At 53.9% G+C, this 13,328-nt stretch overlaps 1 protein-coding gene across 1 annotated transcript in view; it reads right to left on the reverse strand.

The window, feature by feature from the left end:
* Positions 1 to 2,824: 2,824 nt before the first annotated feature.
* LOC108555597 (serine/threonine-protein kinase 17B) overlaps positions 2,825 to 13,328 on the reverse strand; it is a 43,805-nt gene continuing 33,301 nt past the window's right edge. Inside the window, 3 exon segments of the mRNA XM_017911361.1 lie at positions 2,825 to 6,626; positions 7,568 to 7,796; positions 8,389 to 8,515. Coding sequence (XP_017766850.1) covers positions 5,546 to 6,626; positions 7,568 to 7,796; positions 8,389 to 8,515 — 1,437 coding nt within the window. The 3' untranslated portion in view covers positions 2,825 to 5,545.

Consider the following 13,328-nt stretch of genomic DNA (forward strand, 5'->3'; position numbering starts at 1 on the left):
TGTTTATAGATTTACCGACAGGTGCGATAAATTCTACCGGCGCGTCACTGTTGCTACTCGGACGGCTCGTTACTCGCGACAATGGCCTCGGATTCGACGCGTCGTCCGTCGATGCGTTTCGTATCGGAACGTCTCACTTTTATCGCGGGAAAAAGGAAAAGCTTGCCGCATCTTCCGGCTCGCCCTCGAAACGACGTCCCGCTTAATTTACGCGCCGTTCCAGCAGGTGGGACCGTGCGGAGAAAATGCCTCGATTAAGGAGAGTAACGACGGCGGTACCGCCGTTCCACTTGATAAATAACCGTCGTTTTTCCTTTTTTCATTTTTCCTTCCTTCTTTTTTCGGACGTTCGCGAACGTATTATTCATCGAGACGCCGGTTTCGATGGGATCGGTGGCATTGACGGCACCCAAGTACCGTCGCGTTTTACATCTCGCCTGCCGTTAAAACGATAACTTATTGCTCGCCGTCCGACACGCTCGATCCGAGATTCGATTACGATAATAGCTTATTCGTTACCCGAATTCGTTTGTTACGATAAATCGTCGGGGAAATAAAGCGGACATCGAACTGTCGTAAAAAAATGCAGAGATTCTTTTTTCTGCTGGCCAATTAGTCCGATGTTATTTATTACCAGGCGGCGTTATCTGCCACTCGCGAACCAGGTTAAGCGGATTGCTTCGGCAATTACACCGATGTTTGCCGGCGTTAAACGAGCCCGAGTACTACTACCTCGACCGATTCGAGATCGCGAGTCGCACGCGACCACGATAATTGATCAATTTCGAAATTTATTCGTCCGGTGAGCAACGGACTCGCGAGGGATCGCGAGGGTGCGCGAGGGTGCGCGAGGGTGCGCGAGGGTGCGCGAGGACAATGCCGTGGCGAGGAGACGAGAGAACTCGCGAGGGTGCGCGAGGGTGCGCGAGGGTGCGCGAGGACAATGCCGTGGCGAGGAGACGAGAGACTCGCGGGACTCGTTAGATCGGCGAACGAGGGAGCAACCGGGCATTATTTACACAACGAAGGAGACATGCGCCAGTATCCACGGAGAATGCAAATTACCGACTACCATAAAGGACGATATGATGCGTGCACTGGTTGCTCGTAATGCACGACGTGCGCGGCATGCACGTGCAACTTCTCTACGATTTACGACCCAAGAATTAGACACAATAGGAACGACCGGCTCGTGTCTAATAACCGAGTTACGGCCATACTTGGCGGCCGATTAATGTCCACTGCCTCGAGACATTGCCAGAATCTACAAGTTCTCCGTCCAGAGGGATTCGTCCCCGCGTGATATCTCTCGTCCTATCGTCCAACGCTTTTTCTTCCCCCCGAAGAGATCGTTCTCGTTAAAACCTTATCGCGCGTACGTACCTGCTACGCCGAGACCTCGACGCGTTGCTCCGCCAACGTCTCCTCCGAGACCGTCAGCGTCCACGGTCGCGAGCGCGTATCGCGTTCCCCGTACGATCTTCCAGATCTCCGTTTTCGATCCAGTCGAACGGAGGAATCGCGTACGCCGGTCTATAGCCGAGTCTGATCTTTTCGCGCGATTTTAACGCGTTTTCGGCTCGTTTCCCTTTAATGGAAAGTGCCCCGGAGAGCCGCGGGCGATCGGTCGGCGTCTCGTGGCGCCTAGGAATTGCTAAATCAACGCCCGGGAAACGTTCGCGGCACCTGCCGAGGTCGAATGAGGCGACGCGTCCGCGCTTATCGAGACCACGATGATTCGTTAATCCGCGTGTAGGTCAGTCCGCGAGTCTGTGGACGGAGGCAGGTAGGAAAAAACTGCAGCGTCGCGCGCCAGCGTTAAACGTTTGCCGACAAAAGCGGCGCGCGTTACCTCTAATTACAGGCCAACGCGATTCCATCTTTGTCCGCGCTACTTTTACGAATTTGTACGTGTCGATTGTTCGGCTGGCTTACCCTTGACCGATCGAAATTCTCCGCTCGTTTCTGCGATCGCGCGTTCGCAACGCTTGTGCAACGCTCCGGTCGCTACTCGTGCCTTTTCTCTTTCTGCCGCACGCGTATTGCTCGGCAGCTTTGAAAAATTTCTTCGTCTCTACGTATCTCGAACCGGCTGTCTCCGAGTATACGCGTTTCCAGGCACGATTTCGCCTTGCGTTTCGGGAGAATCGTTGCGATCCGGAGGACGTACCGAATCGAAAGAAACGGTCGGGGTGCGTCGCGCTCGTTCGACAACAGGCTGTTACGTAAAGTGCTCGTTATGCAACGAATGGAACACGATGGAGATCGTACGGTCTCGTATCGGTATACGTCGAATCGTAAATTCCTTTCCGTTTACGCGATCGACGAAAAACCGCGCGCAAAGGTTAAACTTTCCGGTGCCGGATTGGAACGGGATTAACAGCGGCTTTTGTCTCGGCAGGAAATCTAGCCGGTGAATCACCGCGTCACCTGGGCCGCTATTAACGTCTGCCTATTTATAGGATGAAAGGAAAACCGACGTTCTTGGAGAAGTTGGTTCTCGGTATGGAAAAAACTCGGGACTCGCCGCGTACGCTTTATCATCCGCGATTTTCCGTCTCTGAGTTGCCCGTTGTCGCCAACGAGTCATACACGACCATGGTTTCGAATGATTTGCGGCATTTATTTCGCACGTTATTAAAATTAATACAATGACAGAAATATTTACACAAGGTCTTCTTACAACGTCTACATCCGCGATTCTTCTCAGTGTAATTAACCACGATATTAATAACATTACGACGACAACGTAATCGTAAACGTAATAATAATAATAATAATAATAGCAATAATAATAGTAATATTGATAATTGATTAGATCGGAGAACAGGGCGTGCCCGAGTAAAGGGGGAGATACGGCACGCCCTCCTGCGAGGGCCAACGATCGGACTAAACGCCACGCGAAGAATATAACGCGACACGCGAATAATTAAATACGATACCGGACAGAAAGTAGACGGAAATAAATAACGACGGATTGGCCTCGAGAAATGGCAAACCGGCTCGCTCGGGTGCACGCCCTTCTCTGCCATGGTAGCAAAACTATATTACAGGTCTCTATGATTTTCTTTGATTTTCTCAGAGGCAATCACGAATTCACGCGACACACTCACGCTCGATGCCCCGCGTCCACTCCTTCTCGCTTCATCCTCGCATCTCGCGACCACGAGAGTGTATCTCGCTCGCACGCTCGCTTTCTCGTGTCGCGCGTCCGCGTATCCCGGTGTGCGTCTCTGCATTTCGAAGGACGAACGCTCGCGGTAATAAAACGTTTCGTAAAGTCAAAAAATTCGATAACGATTCCTCGATCTACGAGGCTTGATTCCACGAAATAAACGTCGAGCGAAGCTGCTCGGACGGTCGCGCCGCTTCCATCACCGCGGCATATCCGATTCGCTCCAGGCATCCCCGCTGCTTCGTTTATTCGTCGTTTCGATCGTGCGCGCTCGTCTCTCCTACTCGAATATTCTCTCCTCTCGCGCTTCCATCCTCGTCGCTGTTTCCCTAAACAAGGCACTTTTTCTTCTTTCGCTCGAATCTCGCCGCGATTTCAAAGGGAAACGAACGAGTTCGAACAAGAGAACGAGCAACTACTACACGTGACTAGCATTTACGGAGCGTTCCCTTCGACCACGGAAGTTCACGCTCCACGAGATTTTTCAGCGTTCGCCCTCGGACTTGGGCTACTACGTCCATACGTATTGTATACGCTTCGATATCAGCGCCTTTCGTTTTCGCCGTCGCGCGGAAACGTCGCGACATCTAGCTAGACGAACGGCGCGATATTCTCTCGATCGTTTCGTTCGCGGCCAACGAAACACTCGGCTACGATTTATTCGACGACTAACAAAGAAAGAGAAAGAGAGAGAGAGAGAAAGAGAGAAAAGGAAAAAGAGGAAAAGAAAGAGAGAGGGAGAGAGAGAGAGAGAGAGAGAGAGAGAGAGAAATAGGATTGATTTAGTACTAACGGCAGTTTGCTCCGCGATAGATCCTACGTGGATGCATGGTGGGAGAAGGGAATAGGAAAAAGGTGTATGAAAGACGGAGATCCTTTCGGTGGTGGTGTGGCGCGATATCCAGCGCGTCGAGAGGATGCGATGCATCGAACGGATCTCTCCCCGAGAGACGCTATCGATCCAACGAGAAGAATTGGAGACGCCTAAAGCTAGTCTAGGCTCTCAATTTCGATCGATCGTCGGCGCGATTGGTTAAATCGTCCGTACGACTAACAACGTGTAAGGCACTGTTCAGACCAGAGAGATTTCCTTGCTCGTTCACCCGACTCTTCTTGGAAGCATCGATTCGTTCTCTCACCACGCACTTCCGTCGTGCACGCGCTCAGATTTTTCCCTGCTGGCGTAACGAACCCCATTATACGTATTTCCGCGGGGACAAACGAAAGTACGATTCACTCGTGTACCGCCGTGTACTTTCACGCTTCAGCGTCGATACACGCGAGATTCTTCGTCGCATCGCGCGTATACGTGCATACGTGTACATGTATATTTACAGGCAGGCGTACGGTTCGATCGCGTCGTACGACGTAAAAGACCGATACGCGACTATGCGACGCGCTTTTCTCTTAATCGTTTTTTAACGCTTTTAACACGGTTAAGGCACCCAGATTATCGGATTATCGATTTTTCGCGAGATCCGGCGAACGGACCTTACACAGGTAAATACGAGTTACCGCTATCGCGACGATCCATGCCGCGATCGATAATATTATGGCTAGGTTGGGCAAACTCGCCGATCAGCATCGAGTTGCTCGCGCGCCACTTTCCATGCATCGTTCGTTACCTACGTTCGCTGCTCTGCTCTCTACGATTCCGAACCGAGTCTGACATATGCCTGACATTTACCGGTTACGCAACGATCGCGAGCTCCGGCCCCACGCGGTACACCCGTCGAGTCGAGACAAGGCGAGGCGAAATGGGACGAGACGAAACGAAACGAAACGAAACGAGACGATCCAATCTTCTACGCTCGACGGTGCACGGACTTTCGTTTCGCGAGCAACTCGATGCATCGAACGCGCCCCGGTACGCGTTCTCCTCCTCTTCCAAGTTCGAAAAGACGGTCGGTCGGTCGATCGATCGGTATATCCGATCGTTTCTATGTACAACGATCGACAAAGTGTCTCCCCTTCCGTTCTTCCGTTACGTACTATAAAACCCTTGAAGCTCGACGCGCGAGTAGCGAGGTCCGGATATGACCGTCGTTTTTCGCTCTCGCAGAATCTCGGTCGTCCGAATTTATTTACAACGCGCGTCACGAACGATCGGTATCCAAACCAGGTTCTTCTTTTTCCCCCCTTCTTCCCTATCTACCGCCCTTCGGAACAACTTATTTACATCCGTTTTACAGCCGGGTATATCTGGTCTACCTTTCTCACCCCCGATAACGTTCGATCGGATACCGATCCCTCGTAAAGCTTACGGTATCGAACTACGTATACTGTACATCGCGAGGTAATATGTACAATAGATCCCGATGGATCCCGGTTCTTCGAAGCTGCTCGAGAAAGCCGTTCGCGCTCTCGCGTCTACGACGCTCCGTGAACCTGAAATCGTCGAATCCGTGCTTGCACCGATTCGCACTGCACTTCGCTGTATCTGGTGTACCTGCCGGCTCTGACGGGTTCGCGGATCACCACCAAGTTTCCGCCCCTCTCGCGAAGCGCTTCCAGACCGGACTTCCCGTGAACGGTGGGTGGCGTGAACGCCTTGCCGAACTTGGCGTTCGTGGTTTCCGACGTGAAACGGCTCAGAGCCTTGCTCACCACGCCGTTACACTCTCTCGGCCATACTCTCGTGTGATGCCTCTGTTCCCATCTGTCGGACGACGAATCCGACGTCGAGAACGGAAAACTGGCTCTACCCTGGCCCTTTCCGTACAGGATAAAGTCCAACGAATCGTCCGAGTAGATGCTGCTTCGATCGCTCGAGCTATCGGTCGAGATCTCGGAGACGGAGTCGCTGCCGCTGTCGCTGCACTGCTGTTCCTCGCCGAGGATGAACACCGGTGTACATTTGAATACCTCTCCGGCCGGCATCGTGTGCGTGGCAGTCGCCCTCCTCTGCGTACTACTCGTCACGTTCGTGGAAACCGTCGTGGTACCCGTGGACGAGACTGGCTCGATTATCACGATTTCCGCCCCGGAAAATTTCTGCGCCAAAGAATCCATGTTCCGTTTGAAGGTGTCCCTGCGATCCGAGCTCAGACCGAATCTGGCAGGTTTGGGCGACAGCTTCGACTTGGAGTAGAGATTCTCCGTGTGCGAAGAGACCGCTCGGTTCGCCGTAGGTTTCGTTTCCACCCCTTGACAAACGCTCAACGATCTCTGCTTCTCCGAGTCGTTCTTCGGAGTGGAGGACACGGACGTCTGATGTTCCGCGTTCGCGTTGGATTTCGAAAACGATTTCGTTTCCGACGAGGGCGACGAGGACGACGAGGACGACGAGGACGACGAGGAGGAGGACGAGGACGAGGACGAGGACGACGACGTGTCTGCGAGCGAGGATTTGTCCAACGCCGTGCAACTGGACACGGACAACGATGGCTGAGGATCGTCGAACATGCAGAACCATGGATGTTGCAGGCATTCCGTGACGGTCAAGCGTTCGCTGGAAGAAGAAGAAGACGAAGTCGTTATTTCGATAGTTGGATGGCGCGATTAGAAGGAGGGGTGGTGCATTGGTCTCCGGTAACGGGGCAGGCAACCAACCGGTTGCGTAACGCGCGGACATGGAAACGCGAACGAGTGAAAAGAAGCGAGGAAAAGGGAAGAAGAACTCGCGACGATAAAGCACGCTCTGGCACCGAGATAAGGCGTACTTTGGCGTTGGTAGGGCGCGGATATTCCGGAAGGGGACTTCCTCTCAGCTGTCCGACTGGTCGACGATAAGGAAATCTACGAGTTTTTCAGCGGAACTCGTTCGATGTGCCAACGTCCGTCTTCCCGTTTCGAAGAAAGTCGTCGCGCCGCGGTAGAATCACGATGGCTTTACTCGCACGTATATGCAGCCGTGACGCGATTCAGGAAGCCGAACGATCGAGTTTCGAGATCCAATGGTGGTAGTAGTTGGCCGAGGAAAGAGATGGCGCGTAATGGACGAAACCGAGTTCGTGTCTGACCTCGCGTTTATCGGTCGCGCGAAAAGGCGCCGCGTCTGGAAAGAAGAGCGAAGCGGTGGACGGATAAGTATTATCGAGGAACGTGCTACTAAGAATTCCGGCACTGGTGAAAATAATGCCTTCGTAGAAGCATGCCGGGCGATCTACCGAGAACGTTTACCGCTTACCCCGTTTACCTCGAAGGGAAAGAAGATAGCCCTGGCGCAGAGGCAGCGCGTGCATCTCGGGAACACGGTTAGTCGCGGGGGTCGCGTACGTTGGCATTATTATTTAGCTTCTAGGAACGAAAGCAATCGCGTTACGTGGTTGGATCGCGACGCTGCAACGGCCACGCCGATCGTAAAACCAGTCGCTTTTCGTCCGCCGATAGAGAAGATTTCGAGGGAACTCGATCGACGCGAAACGGACTTCGTACCCTGTCGTTACTCACTTTGGATCCTTGACCATCAGCTTGCGCATGAGATCGCGAGCCTCTTCGGACACGTCCTCGAACAGATCGTCGGGGAAATCTAGGCGACATCGGCTAATGTTGCAGAACGTTTCCTGCTTCGTGTCACCTCCGAACGGGGAACATCCCGTTAGCAGCACGTACAGCAAAACTCCGATGGACCACATGTCCGTCGCCAGGCTGATAGGCTCGTAGTTCAACACCTCTGGAGCTGAAAAGACCAACGAGACGCGTCTTGAATACACGCGCTCTCTTTCTCTCTCTCTCTCTCTCTCTCTCTCTCTCTGCTTCGCTCTCCTCTCTGCCGATCGAGGCAGGGAAGGAAGCGTCGAAGCACGCGTAACGAGGAACGGATCGTGGGAACGAGTGAGCCGGTAACGTCGCGTTGCCCAACGGCATCAGCTTCGTTAGACTCGGGTACGACCGTTTCGAGACCCCGAGTGGAAAGTAATCGCGAGAGTAATCGCGAGACGGTCGTAAACGGGGGTCCTTCTCTCGGTCGACGCTCGTGGTCGAGCCACGCGTGGCTTTGCTGCCTGCTCGAAAAGTGGCTTGCTCTGTTCAATTATGCAACGGTCCCCCTGTTTCTCTAATGGAATTACGCGATACGAAACGAGCCGCGAACTCGATTTCGTCGCGCGAGTGCTGGGGGGCCAATGCTCGGGCCAATGCTGGGTTGGCTGGAGTTCACCACCTGGCGACCAACCGGCCCCCGTCTAACGTCGTCTAACTCTCTCGACCTGGCAAAGGTATAGAACGAGTACAGAGAGAAAGAGAGAGAGAGAGAGAGAGGAGCAACTTACCAACGTAATCGGGCGTGCCCAGAATCTCCCGTATGTCGGCGCCATGGCTGATGTACCGCGAGATACCAAAGTCGCAAAGCTTGACGTCGCAGTCCGGAAACTCGCCGGTCAGGACCAGATTTTGAGGCTGAAAGAAACGGAGAAAAGACAGGATTAGAGAAAGGCTGCGATCGAGAAGCCGCGAATGAGGCGGGATTACGCGGGAAAAAGAGAGGATTGTTCGAAGATCGGACGGTGGTCCGACGACAAACGCTTTCGAGAATCCCCCACCGAACGGGAACGAAGACAAAAGAGCTCGTTATTTTCTTTCGCCGTTCCGTATAATTGCTCGCAGCAGCTCGCGAACGCTCGGAAAGAAGACGAAACGATCGTATTTTATCCCGTTGGAGGCAAAGCGTCGTCCCGATTAACCGTACGATGCGATCTTTGCTCTGGCCCGAGCAGCTCCCCAACGGTTAACACCGTTTCATATTTTAGCCGCGACGTTTACAGCGAGAATAAATTATTTAGGCCGATCTCGCGGTCGCAATTATCAAGTAGCTAGGAGCCTTTGATAGCGAGAGAAACGTGTTCCCGGCAAAAGTTACCGGACGCAACACGGTTGCTGGCGTAGCGAGCAACACGCATCGGGGCAGTTCTTTCCACCGATCGTACCAGGGTTTCAACCATCATTACATGCCTCGTGCCTACGCGATCCCACTTAATTAAAGGTATTTAATAAACGACGATTCACCGATGCGTTCGTCACGTAATCGGGGTAATTAATCGTTCCACCGGCGCGAGTACTAGCGCTCCTTTTTATCCTCCTCGGCCACCTTTTCTCTCGCCGTTCCATTCCATTCCATTCCATTCGAATCGATTCGACGCGAGTATATTTCGCCACGCGAAGGCGTATATAAACCGATTCGGCCCGATTCGCGTCATTGTCCCGCGCGTATCGGGACGATTGTCCTCTCGCGAGGAGTACGCGAGAAGAATGGAGCGGAAAACCATCTGGTCGCGTAGATCGAGAGGTAGGTCGCGTTACGAATCGCGTCGCGATCCGTAGTTAAGCGGGTCGATGAATAACGCGCCGTGGCACTTGATTAAAAGTATGGAGTAAAAGGCGAGATTCCCGAGGTGCTCTCGCCGCGTGCGCTAGGTAATCGGTTCAATTAATCGCGACACTCGAGGACTCGGTCGGTTCACCTGGGCATTTAATAAACCGCCTCGATAACGGGCACGCTGTTTCGTTGAACCGATCGGCCGCGATGGCCGCTGAAAACGTAATCGTCGCTGTACGCGCCGGGGAGGTCGTAAACCGGTCGCGTATCGTTGACAATAGACCAACGACGAACTTTCGTTCCTCCCTCCTGTTTTCCTTACAGGGAACCGCGCCGCTCCGTCTCCGCGCCCTGGCCGCGCGCAGCAGCCGAGCATTGTTCGATTGTTTCCAGAGGAAAGAGTTCTCGAGAGGGGGAGGAGGAAAAAATGATCGAGAAAGGAGCATGAATCGTTCGGCTAGGCCGCGCCACGACCTTTCTTATCGTCGATCGTTCGCGTTCGCGTATCGAGAGTCTTTGGGTAACCGTTCGAACCAGACGCCCACGCGTCCTCTTTCGCGATTCGCGCAGCGTGCCCACGCGTTTTCGATCGTCGCGAGGGAACCGAGCCGATGGAACTCGTTTCGCGTGGGTCACGAGATTTCGGCGCGTTAGCTCGCGATCGTCGAGCGAATACCGCCGTTGGAAATTTCGAGGAAGAAACGCGATTGACGAAAAATCGGCGAATCACACGAGCGCGCGCGCGAGGAAGAAGAAGAAGAAGAAGAAGAAGAGGGTAGGGAGCAACTATGGCGTGCACGGTCGTTCCGCTCGAGGATTCGGTTTGCGCGTTACGTTTCGTTATACCGAGTTACGAGTCGAACGTGACCAGACTACTGCTCGGCGTCGAAAAGCGTTGCCGTAAAGTCGAGGTCGTGGGACGTTTCGCCTCGTTCGACCAGTCCTACGCGACCACGATTCTCGCGCGTAACTCCGCGACACCAGGCTGATATTCGAGCCGTCCAGCCCGTTTGGAAACGGGCTCGTCCGAGTCCCGGAAGTCGTTCAATGAGGAACAAAGATATTTCCATAATTAACCATTACCGAGTTCCCGTGTCGGACGAGTTTCGCCGACGAGTTTCGCGAACGAGACGAAAGAAACGTAGGCGTCGCGATCGATTACCCGCGAATATCGTCTACGTCGGCCGAGATGCGAGGATGATCGTCGGAAGTGGACGGAGGGGAGGGATCGAGTCGGCTCTCGGGCAGCTGGATTTAAGGGTTCGGTTACGTTCTCGCGCGACGTATCGATCGACCGATCGTGCGTCTAGGAAAGTGTAACAGGTGAGCCGGTTCTCGGTGCACGGTCTGTCGGATGTCGTCGTTTAACGTAACACGGAGCGGTGGCAAAAACTGCAGGAAGGACGCGAGCCATTAAGTCAGGGTTATCTACCTTTTCGAGAGAGAAAAACGTCGCTCCGGGTAATTCTCACGATGCCGCGCATCCGACGCGGCCGCGTGTTCGCGTTCGAGGTCGACGATCGAATTTTCTCGATTAGAACCTCTCTCTCTCTCTCTCTCCCGCTCTCTCTCCTTCTCTCTGCCCATCTCCCCCTACGCGGAGAGCAACGGAATGCGAAACACGCGCGGGAGCGTCTGCGCGCGGTTGGACGGAGCGAGCGCAGAGCAAGCTTTTTAGCCAACGGACAACGAATTTACGAGGATCCGTCTCTCGCGTTCATTGAAACTTCCGGCGGTCGAGAAAAGGGGGAAGCGACCCTACGCTCGGCGGCCAGACACGAGATCGCGTGGTGTGCGTGACCGTCGGACGAACCGTGTAACTCGTCGACTGACAGCGTAGCGTGGCGGTGTGGTCAGCGTCGCGAAAACGCGCGCGTTTTTATCCTCTCGATCCGATCCGAACGAGATCCAAACGGACGAGCAACGAAAAGAGACGAGCGCGAAAGAGGAAAATCGACGTCGCGAATCGAAACGCTGGAAAGCACGATGGCACGGTTGCGAGCTAGACGCGGATACGAAAGAGGGACGGAGAGTCGGCGAGACGGCGAGATGTACAGAGAGAAAGAGAGAGAGAGAGAGAGAGAGTAGGGAGAGAGATCGGTCAGTCGCTTTTCCCTCGACTTGTATGAAATATCGATTACTTTTTTCCGCAAGCCGTATCGCTGGTTCGGTCGGAAGGCGCGTCTACGAGGCGGAGCTCGGCTATCCCATTAAGAGGCCGATGAATCGATTTCATCGAACGCGCGCCGTGCTGCCTAATGAACGAACCCCGGTCGACGCGTTGGCCAAGCATCGATCGAGGGAACGAGCGAGCCACTCACTGACCATGGCAGAAATGGAATTCTCGGTACGAGCTCGCTCCTCCGACTATCGAGGCTAGCCGAGAGTTCATTGATGAATCTCTCCCTTTCTCTCCGGAGGTCGATCGCCTCTCTTCCTTGGAAAATCCGTTGAAAAACTCGCGGTCCGTTCGCGAGAAAGCCGAGAATAACGGGTCTGGCTGTCGCGCGCAGCCTCGTACAGCGATTTCGAACAAACGCGATTATCGAGACGACGGCAAAGCGAAGACGACGTCGATCGTGTGCGACCGGTCGCGTCGTTTTGCACGGACTACGAAGCGCGGAACTAGTCGCGATATTCCGCGAGCAAAAATAGCTGCCTCCGAAGGAGAACGATACGCGAATCACGCGATATCGCGGATCGCGTGATCGATTATAGCCGAAACGGTGATTTTCCAGCAAACGCGAAACCGACTTCGACGTCCCGGCGCCAGAAACCTCGTGGACGTCGGCCAACGAGGCGCGTTGGAATCGGGCCAAAGAATTCGCGTGCATTTTTCCATTCATAAACGCGAGATCTATATTTGGGTCAGGCATATCGCGTGAATTCGTGGCACGGCGGTATTTTAAGATGAACCGGAGTGCAGCGGCGTCCGAGCATCGCGCGTGGCATCGAGAGTTGGTTCGCGGTAGTGGCGATCGAAGCGAGAGCGATGACTTTGCGAACAGCGAGCGCGTCGAAACGGAAAGTTTAAAAACTGGAGTATATCGTTTTTCCTTTCGAAACGGGAGCGCGATCGTTTCTCTATCCGGCCACGCTCTCGCGATCTCGAACGGCGCGCACGCGCGCGTCGTTGAAAACCACGCCGATTGAATAAAAAGGAAACCGCCGGGTTTGGCCAACCCCGGGTCAACCGTTCGGAAACGCGTTTTCGTCGCGTTTCGTTTCGATCGCGAGGGGAACGGCGTCGCGCACCGGTTCGCTGCTCTATCGCCACCCCCCCTGTGGGGCGCTGCCCGATCGAACGGGGAGGAGACTACGCGTCGTTTCATTTTCCGAGCTTTAAACGACCCGCGTGCGCGCGTGCGCGCGAGCTACTTTCGCCCGTGAATTGGAAAGCGCTTCTGCTGCTATTCCATCGCGGCGAGTTGCGAGATAAACGGTTAAAACGAGAACGGGAATACGTTTCGCGTAGCTAGAACGCGCGGAATTATCTTATCGTTGGGAAAACATCGCGATAATTCTGGCGGATGCGTAATCGTCGGTGTCGTCGGTGGAAGAGAAAAGAGAGTCGATAAGGGGAGGACGCGAGAAGCGTTTCGAGTCGAGTCACGCGTCCAGCCACGATTTAACGCGCAAAATCGACGATATTTTATCGCGATCGCGATCGCGTTTTTCCCTCGGTAATTTAATTTGCCACACGATCGCCGGCTCGCAAAAGCGAATTTAACAGCGTCGCAGCCTCTCTCGCTCGTCCATAATTTAGTCGCGTACCCGGTAACCTGCATCCCCGCAAATTGCTATCAATTTGCGAAAGGTGGGTAATTGGGTTGCGTAACCGCGATCATAATCCGAGCCGCGTTAAGGGGAATAAAAAAGGAGGAAGGCTGAAATATG

This window comes from Eufriesea mexicana, unplaced genomic scaffold, assembly GCF_001483705.2.
Source record: "Eufriesea mexicana isolate 0111107269 unplaced genomic scaffold, ASM148370v2 scaffold124, whole genome shotgun sequence".
Taxonomy (NCBI): domain Eukaryota; kingdom Metazoa; phylum Arthropoda; class Insecta; order Hymenoptera; family Apidae; genus Eufriesea; species Eufriesea mexicana.